Source organism: Plectropomus leopardus, chromosome 17, assembly GCF_008729295.1.
Source record: "Plectropomus leopardus isolate mb chromosome 17, YSFRI_Pleo_2.0, whole genome shotgun sequence".
NCBI lineage: Eukaryota > Metazoa > Chordata > Actinopteri > Perciformes > Serranidae > Plectropomus > Plectropomus leopardus.
In genome coordinates this window covers 4,136,532-4,146,583 of record NC_056479.1, presented here as the reverse complement: position 1 = coordinate 4,146,583, position 10,052 = coordinate 4,136,532, and the positions used below count along the sequence as shown (strand labels likewise).

At 40.6% G+C, this 10,052-nt stretch overlaps 1 protein-coding gene across 1 annotated transcript; it reads left to right on the top strand.

The window, feature by feature from the left end:
* Positions 1-512: 512 nt before the first annotated feature.
* Positions 513-4,069, top strand: hoxb1a (homeobox B1a). Its single transcript, XM_042504553.1, has 2 exons — positions 513-1,329; positions 3,726-4,069. Exons 1-2 carry the CDS (start codon positions 513-515, stop codon positions 4,067-4,069), a joined length of 1,161 nt encoding a protein of 386 aa, XP_042360487.1.
* The last annotated feature ends 5,983 nt before the right edge of the window (positions 4,070-10,052 follow it).

Sequence of the window (10,052 nt, the reverse complement as noted above, 5' to 3'; positions counted from 1 at the left end):
TGTAACCTGTGTGGAGGTGATGAGGTGACTTTTTTCTGTCTTCTCGCGGTGTTTTCTGCTGTCACCGAGGAGCCTTTAGGAGCGCAGGTTGAGTTATTGACAGCGCAAGGCCTTCCGTGTACGCACACACACACACACACACACACACACACCACAGCAGAGCACATTATTCATGTGTGTTTGCGGTTTGTGGACGTGCAGGCTTTTTTTCTTGTGCATTTGGAAGTTTCTGCTGGTTTTATTTCAACAAATTATACTGAACATTTCCTATTTTACGCGGGTTTTTTTCCGAAAAAATTTCATTTTTTTTTTTTTTTTAATTATTTATTTTTATTTTATCCGTCCAACTAAAGGATTTCACAATCTCGGGAAACATTTATCATGGAAGTTTCCAAGTTTTGATGTTTTCCTGAACTCATTCCTGCTAACTTTTCCTTCAGACTCCTGTTTTTTTTTTTTTTTTTGGCTTAATTTTAAACTTTATCCAGTCCCATCGTGCCTCCGGTCTGCGCATGGACAACATGAACTCATTTGTGGAATACTCCATTTGTAACCGACCGGGAACCGGCGCGTACTCTGCGCCTAAATCTGGATACCACCATCATCACCATCATCTGCATCACCATCCTTTGGATCAGCATCAGGGCTTCCCGGTGACCTCCGGCTCCTTCCACACAGGACACAACGGCTCTCCAGCTCCCGTTAACGGGACTAGAAGTGACAGCAGCGCCGGAGGAGCGAGTTACACCGGGGATGCGCGGCTGTACGGGGGCTCTGGAGGCGGGGGAGTGCACGGGACCACAGGGGCGAGCCAGCATCATCATCATGAGCAACAACAGCACCAGCAGACGCACAACGGCTACCATCACCACCTCCACCAAAGCCAGAGCTTACAAACACTGCCTGCCTATAATAACGGGAATAACACCGGGGCCTACGCGGGGCAGGCGTGCGCCACAAACTCGGACTATGCTAACGCGATTGGCCCTCAAAACAGCATTCACCCGCAGTATTTCATGGAGGAGTCTGTGGCCTCCACCTACTATCATCAATCAACCTTCTCCAGCGCGGCCCCCACCGTGGGCCCGAGCTACGGGGCCCTGGCCGGGGCCTACTGCGGGCCTCAGGGCGCTCTGGCTGGGTCACAGTACCCGCAGCAGCTCGGCGGGGGTCTGGACGCAGCGGGCTACCTGGGGCTGCCGCACGGGGGAGGGTACGGGGAGCTGCCGGTGTCCCAGGACAGAGAGAGGGGGGACGAGGAGGGCCAGCAGGCCGGGCAGGGACAGACTTTCGACTGGATGAAGGTGAAGAGGAACCCCCCTAAGACAGGTGAGGGAGGGTGGGAGAATTTACTGCTCATGATTGGGCCATTTTTCTGTCAAATATGTCAAATATGACGTATTCAATAGTGATTTGTGAAGTTTCCACTGAAGACGCCTCCTTTGCATTTATCATAATTTATCACAGGGCCTGTCATATGAAGGTGGCAGCCAAATAACAAGCGATTAGCTCAGAAGAGGGGAAAATGAAAAATGTGGGCTTTTGTCAGTAGCACACCCTGAATAGGAAAACTTAATGGACAGGGTATAAAACTGCTGTTTCGACTGCAATCTGCGTAACATGGCTTCGCTGCTTCTGAAATATAACAAATCAATAATATCAGCGGATAGAATAAAATATTTTCCCACTATCAGCCTTTCAGATTTCCTTTTATATGCAGATGTCCGACTTCTTGTAAATGTTATTTTCCATCTGTTCTTTCTTTCCACTTGTTTTAGTGACTCACTTCGTTTCATCGTAAACCAACAAAAACTTCAGTGAAATAATACTTTGAAGTGTGCCGTCGATGTATTTATTTGTGGTTGTCCACAACACAAAGACAGGCCACATGCATATATATAAAAAGGACTGTTTTATTATGATGACTGGTATCAAGAATTAATAGCTTTCAAAAATTTCAACAACAATAAAACATTTGCTGTCATGTTCCGAAACATTTAACCAATGAAGCCTGCTTCATTTCAGTATCATAAAAATATATCGTTTTCTGCATTAAATAAAAAGGTTGCATTATTGTTTTTAACGAAAGGCTAAACGAAATTTGGCTGATGTTATCCATTTCAAGTGGAAAAAATGATTATGAAGGTTGTTTTTTTTTTTTTTTTTTTAACTTAGACTATGAACGATTTATAGGCTTATTACATGTGGACCAGCAGGTTAAATAAATAGTTTAATTTTATTCATCAGGGCCTAAACTTGACTTCAAAGTACTACTACTACTACTACAACTACTACTACTACTACGACTACTACTAATAATGATAATAATAATTTACACACAAAAAAGAAAAAAAAAAAACAAAGAAAAAGAAAACGTCCTGTGTTTTCAGTACTTAGTCGTGTAGTCATATCTCAGTGCAGATAGCAGGTCTGGCCCCCAAAGTCTGAAAGGGTCTCCCTCTCTCTCTCTCACTCTTTCTCTCTCTCTCTCTCTAATGGATATAGCAGACCGGTTTTTTCACTCCAGGAAGTCTACCCTGCTCTGTTATCTTTAAAGCCCCCCCTCCCTCCATCACACCCTCAGCTGCCTCTCCATCCCTGCCTCAGTCTGCTCAGGAGCCCCTTTCTTCCCCCTTCTTTGTTTCTCACTCTTGTGATATTAAACTCATTTTGCGCTAAAATTGGGATTTTTGCTGATGTGATTAAAACTAAACGAACAGACCTAATAATAAAAAAATAATAAACACACAAACAACTAAAAAAAGAAAGAAAAGGGTGCCTTTAACAGGAACAGTTGACTTCCCGATTTACAGTAAATAAATCAATGAAAGGGACAGACCAGCAGTGTCTGTCAAGGACATTTATTTTATATACATGAGATTTATTGTTCTTTTTATTTGCATCATGTGATATAGGCTTTCTTTTCAGTTTTTATCTCATCTTTGACGATGATGCAACTGATACAATGTTAACGAGTACATTTTCTCAAGTACTCTACATAAAAACAAATTTGAGATACTTGTACTTTACTTGAGTATATGTTCGTATCATGCCACTTTCTACCTTTACTCCATTACATTCCATTTTTACTTTACCACATTTATCTGGAAGCTTTAGTTTTAAGTAACGTAACACATTTGTGCCCTTTTTTGCACAAAAGGCATGACATGAGTTAATGAAATCTGTTTTGTTATTAATTAAACTAGACAACAGTTAATACAAGCACTGCTGAAACAATTAGTCCATTAATAAACTAGCCCATACTCAGAATACTACTAGCCTACTACTACTACTACAAGGCCTAATAGTAATAATAATAATTGGCCACTATTATATATAAACATTTTCTAATTTATTCTCATAATTTAATTTAATTTATTACGAATTTGAGTTAGTTATTTAGTTGTTGTTTGTTTTTTTTTTTGTGTGTGTGTGTGTGTGTGTGTGTGTGTGTGTGGGGGGGGGGGGTTATATATTTAATAATTATTTTATTTTTTTGTACATGTTCCTAATTTTACTTGCTTACTTTGGGCTACTCAACTAACTTTTTTTTTTAAATCCAGGACTTTTACCTGTTTCAGAGTATTTTTACGGTGAGGTATTAGTACTTTTACTTAAGTAAAGAATCTGATTACTTTCTCCTCCAATGACTACAAACAACAACAACAACAACAACAAAAAGTTCCCGAAACACGTCTCTAACAGCTTCTCTCTCCTCCATCCAGTCAAAGTGTCGGACTTCGGCCTCGCGGGCGCACACAACAACGCCATGCGCACCAACTTCAGCACGCGGCAGCTGACGGAGCTGGAGAAGGAGTTCCACTTCAGCAAGTACCTGACGCGGGCGCGGCGCGTGGAGATCGCTGCCACGCTCGAGCTCAATGAGACGCAGGTGAAAATCTGGTTTCAGAACAGACGCATGAAGCAGAAGAAGCGCGAGCGCGAGGGTGCCTCCGCTTCCGCGCGCTCTTCGTCCGGTACCGACGGCGGCTTCAACAAGGACCTGGAGGACACCGATCACTCCTCCGCGTCCACGTCTCCGGGCGCGTCCCCGAGCTCGGAGACATAGTGAGCGCGGGATGTGACTGGTTGTGCAGGTGGCCTACCGACCTGTACTGCTGAACGATGCACTATGGGATGCATTCCGCCATAAACTTACTTCATCTTGTTCCTCTTTGGTCATTGACGTCTTACATGTCCCAGAATTCCATTTGAAAACTCATCCAGCACCAGAGTTCCAGAAGATAACCTTTTCTTTGGTAGCCTTTATTGACTGCTTGGTCAGTTGTTTTTTTATAGAGTAAAAACAGGGTGTACTTCAAATATCTGATGCGACTTATTTAAACATGAAAAGCACTACAGCTGGATAAAATTAGACCACCATAACTGATATTTTGACAATGCAAAAGCTACGCTGATGTAACGACAAACAAAAGGGACCATACTCTGAAGCAATGAACATCCCAAACACATGGTTGATGCCTAGTGATGAAAGACACTGAAAGAACAATAATGGAAAAACCTCCGATAAACTCCCCAATTCTTATCTACAATGTCATGTACATCGTTGACATTTTCTGGTGTCCAGTTTTGCAATTTTTTCCAAACCAAAACCACATACTTGAAAGGAACCATAGATTTCATGCTTTGGTGTAGAGACGGTCAGTTGCAGGTACCTTAATGCAGTGTTTGTCAACCTGGAGTCAGAGACCCCACACTGGATCCAAAGATAAGTCTGGAGGGTCACAATATAAAGAAAGAAAGATTTTTTAGTCCCTAAAGGGGATATTCTGTGTTTTCATTTTGTTGTTATTTAGTAGATAACACACACACAAACAGACACTCAAAATACAGACATATGCACAAAAAGGAACACCTTTGCACATGTATTAATGGAGAGATGGGGGCTGCTCATGGACAGGCAGTTGGGGGTTCAGTGCTCAGGAGCATAAACCGGCACCTCTCCAGCCACCATTCTAAAATTCATGTTTGTTCCGAACGGGGACTTGAACCACTTCCCAAGCCATTGACTTAGCTATTGAACCCTGGATCCTCACACGATGCTGTACTGACTCAGCTATCCAGGCTAGAATATGAAACAAAAAACAAATATTTCCACAAAATTATTTCTTTTCCCTGTTGATTCTCAACTTCCTTTAAAAAAAAAAGAAAAAGAAAAACTACTGTTAATGTTTTCCTTTTCAGGCCTCTTTAAATATTTACTAAGAAACGATCTAAGAAGGAAAAATTACTCATATGTCGTCAAAGACCATAACCTCTTGCTTTGGTTGGCTTTGTGGTTAATTTTGCCTCTCAGGGGTCTAAAGCCAAAAAAGGTTGGTAGCCCAACGATTGCCTCCATGGAGCTGTGGTGCAGCAAATCTCTGACAGCATTGATCACACAATCAAAAACCGATGCCTTTTGTAGTATGTAAGAGAATATGACGTCAGGGACCAGGTCACATGATCTCAAAAAATCTCAAAATAATATTCTTCAAAGAGGCTGTCTGTAGTGCTGAAATATCTGGTGAATTATTGTCGGACAAAAACCTTTTGAGAATACTGGGATCTACTTCTAACCAGAAGATGATAGATAAAAACAGTGTCTGGTGATCAGGGTAATGACGTGGTGATGATGGTGATGATGATGATGATGATGATGATGGTGGTGGGATGCACTTTGCCATCTTTTTATATAGTGTCTGATTTACAGGGTTTAACTGGTATTTAAGGTGGATAATACACCATTTCTGCTGATATTTAGTTATTTTTAAAAAATTTTGTCACTTGAAAGATAAACTATTTTTAGTATAAGCTTGGTTCTTTAACCATTTGAAACCTCGATCAAATACTTGTTTTTCTTTCTTTTGATAATATGGAGAAAAAGGCAATGAGCAACTTAGCAAGTACTGTTCTGATTAGCAGGTATTTTGCAGAATTACTAATATTTTGGGGGGGTTTCTTCCAGGTAATTTTCTTGTTTATTTTACTTTATTCTCTAATTGTTTAAAAAAAAATTTAGGCAATTAAAAAAAAGTTTGCAAATTTTTGGGTCATTACTTCTGAAGTTGCTGATTACATTTTCCCCATGATTTTGAAAGAAATAACGCCAATTTGCTTGATTCAAAGGGTTAACTTGTGTCATTCAGGATCTTTAGAATCCCGGTGCTGTCTAGCAAAACCAGCTCACATTTCCAGCAGTTCTGCGCAGATCCTTTAAAATCAAGGACGTGTCATCAGTGGAGGGCGTAAAACAATGCAAAGCAGAAGTAAACAGGAGTAGAAAAGTAGTAGGGATTACACTGATTACCTGTGAACTTTTGTTGATATTTCGGATATTTGCTTTTACCCAAAAAACAAGCATGGACCAATTATTAATAAGACTAATGCATGCTATGTTTTTGCCCACCGATGCCTTTACGGTTCAAACTTCTGGTCAAAACCTGCTATTTTTTTGGGTTCCAGCTGGAAACTGACTTTTTGGGTTCTGAGCCAATTTATTTTAGGTCCAAACACTGTGAACAGTTCAACAACAGCTGCAAAACACAACTGGTTTATTAGGTGCAGCTATTTGTGTTCCACTTTTAAAACCTTCAATACTCTTTCATTCTTGAATGTTCTAATTGTTGTTCTGTGTTTATGTCTCAGCCCATGCAGCTCAGGGCTTTGCACTATGTGACTACAGGGTACATTTTCAAAGTGCTCAAACACATAAAACTGTAATATTGTGTTTCTTGCTATTTTTATGAATGATGTCAGAGGCTGTAACACCTTCACAGTCTGATTGTGTCTTGAACATGTTAGTTAGACTCAGGGGCTAAAGAAAACTACTGAACAAAATGCCTGTTAGACACATGCCTCCTTGCTGAATGTAGAAAGTGGGGATATTTTACTGCCTGCTCTGCCCCCATGAGAGTAAATTATTGGATGCATTTTATATTATTGATTATAGATTATGGGTAAGAGTGTGTCTTTGAGGGGGGTGTTTTTCCTGTCAACATTTTTTATTGTTATTGCTGAAGGTCTTGATACTTGACAAAATTGAAAAATGTGGATAATTTTACTCCAAAATATTTCAAATTAAATCTTGTAAACGTCACTCAGGAGTAAACCTCCTCACATGTGTAATGTTGTCAGAAGGGATGATATTTTTGATAATGATGTCTGTTGTTATGAATTGAGAGCAGACTGACTGAGTTTTATTAGTTCTGCTGCCTTAGAGACTCCCAATCATGTTCCTGTCTGTCTTTTTCTATTGTCAACTACCTCAATTAAAGATTCCTCTGTTAATCCATTACTTTGCACTCTCGATGATGTACTCTTCAGACTGATCATAAACTCTTCCGTATGATAGAGACTCACTAATTTACACATGACAAAGATTTGCTGCAGCATTCAACATTTCGTGCATTTGTAAACTGTGCTCCGTTTCAAACATTGCCAAACACCCTTGGCATGTTTCTGTGGTGCTGTCAAGCCCCCAAAATACTTTTGGTGCCCAACCAAGTCCCAGCAGCATCATACCTACCTGCAGTATCAGGGTACCAGAAAGCAGAGAAACTGAGGGAAGTGTTAGGAAAAAAAACACTGAATGCTTGTGTCTCTGTGAGAGTCCAGATTACCATTTATGCAAAACAGACAACTGTGTGTCAAACAATGTGCATTTATTGAATTCTTTTAAAAAAATGTTTGGGAATAGGCACCATTAAAAACAAATTCCAGCTTCTAATATATAACCTCTAATTTGCAAAAAAATCATTTTTGGAGGGATGCTGCCTGGATGACATTTTTTATCAACAAAGAAGTTAGTAGAACCAAAAGTCCACGTTAGGAGACAAACAACAAAGGAATGTCCCCCAAGAGACCAGAGTTTGGAGATTTGTGAAACCAAGTGATCTTTGAGTTATTTAGAGGTCATTGTCACCATGTTTCTTTCACAACATGTTTCTTTTAAACATCACCTACGTAACTTTACATTAAGAACATAACCTCATTCATGGGCCGCTTATTTATTAAATATAATATAAACCATTGTGCAAGGATACATTGCTTTGTATGAGGATATGTTGCTTACAGAAACCAGACACTCAAGTGGCTTTTGAGTCAAAGTCCCACCCTAACCACTTCCAAAAACAACATCTGTACATAACCCAGCTGCTGACTTGAAAAAAAAACTGAGTGCAACACTTGTGCACCTATATTTTAGGACTTTCCAGCTTTATTTATGAGATTAAAAGAAATATTTGTTAGAAAAATTATCAAAAAAAAGAAAAAAAAGAAATTGAATCTGGAGCATGGACAAAGTCATTGAAACAGTTATATACCCATCTCCTCATTATTTCATAATTGTGCCGACATGTTTCATAACTTTGGGAACCCTCGCTGAAATACCCAAAACAGATCATTTGTGGAGAAGAGATGACGGAGAACTTGCAGTATATTCATACTGGTGATTAAAGGCCTTATTCCAAAACAATCTTAAGTCTATACAGTACTGCACCTCCTTAGACTCTCTGCATTCCCAGAAAAAAGTTTGCTTAACTATTGCCTAAAAATAAATTTTGGATAACGCTTAATGTAGCAGTCATTGCGTTTTGATTTCATGAGTCTGCCAATAGGCAATGCTGCAAGTTAACCTGACTTTTTTACTTTTTTCGATGTCTTTCATTTGGACTCAGACTGTTTTAACTGATATTCTGTCAGTTTTTTGGCTGCTCCGCTATCCTTAATGCCAGCGGATAGAAACTGTTCTTTTTACTGGTTGTGTTCCTCCTCATGGATAAAAGTTTGTTACAACATACAGAGAACTTCATGCATTTCAATAGCAGTCAGGCCTCTCGCATCCACATGGTTGCATGGCCTCTGGTTGACCCACGCACACACACACACACACACACACACACACACACACACACACACACACACACACACACACACACACACACACACACATGCAGGGCTACAGTGAGGAATGTAGCGGGGCTTTCCGGGTGGCTCGGTGACCTGCTGACCTTTGGAGAGCCTCTGGGATATCTAAACATGTAAACACACTCCTCCTCCTCCTCCTCATCTTCATCTCCCTCTCCTCCCTGCCGGTCTGAAGGTGCCTGTCCTGGAGCCTGGGTGGCAAGCTCAGTCATCACCCCATCATACACACACACACACACACACACACACACACACACAGGACACACACCTCCCTCAGATCCTCTAACACACACACACCTCAGCCTGCAGTTGTTTTCTGATGACGTGTTGTGAGGTACTGACCTGGTCAAACCACTTTTTAAAAACTGCCTTATCCTCTTCTTCTTCTGTCTGACGTTTCTTAATGTCCATCTACCAAGAACCAGTTTTAGTTGTGATTTAGACTTGAACATTTCACCTTTCCACGCTGCTTCCTGCTGTGGTACTGGAAGTTGGCATTAAATGTAATTTGTAAGGTGTTTAATCATCCAATATGAGTTTAATTGATTGATTAATTCATTGATGGTGACTGGGCTGAATTTTTCTAATTCATGCTAAAACAATGCTTGAAATTAGTTTTGGTATTCATTCATTTCTTTATTTATTCCCTTTGTATGACTTTCACAGCCCAGTCCACAGAGCAAAATGTTAGCATTGAATGTTTCTGCAATCTACAAATACATTGCTTTTACACCTTTCATATGAATCATATCAACATGTTGTCATTGGAAGGTGGAGGTGATGGTGGATGGAGTGCCACTTGGCAACCCGTTCTCATTCTGAACATGTCAAATAGCGCTGCTCTGTCTCTGTGTATGTATGTGACACCAAAAGCCACCCCACCTTTTGCATCCACATGTAACACACATGGATGGTGTCAGATGAGAATGTGGTTGGACAGAACCGGTGGTGCTGTTATTGTGTACGCTGGCGGATGACCGGAAGGTATTGGGTGCGTCCATATGCAACACGTACGGATGGCGTCACTGGAGAACATGGCTGGACCAAATCGGTCACGTGCATGAAACGCTGAGGGACAGCGTCAGGTAATGATGACGCTTCAGGTAACCACGTAATATAAGGAG

Bases quoted from the DNA above. Each gene is read 5' to 3' on its own strand.
- hoxb1a (XM_042504553.1), top strand. From the start codon at position 513: ATGGACAACATGAACTCATTTGTGGAATACTCCATTTGTAACCGACCG. The intron at 1,330-3,725 runs GTGAGGGAGGGT...TCCTCCATCCAG, and splicing joins GAGGAACCCCCCTAAGACAG to TCAAAGTGTCGGACTTCGGC.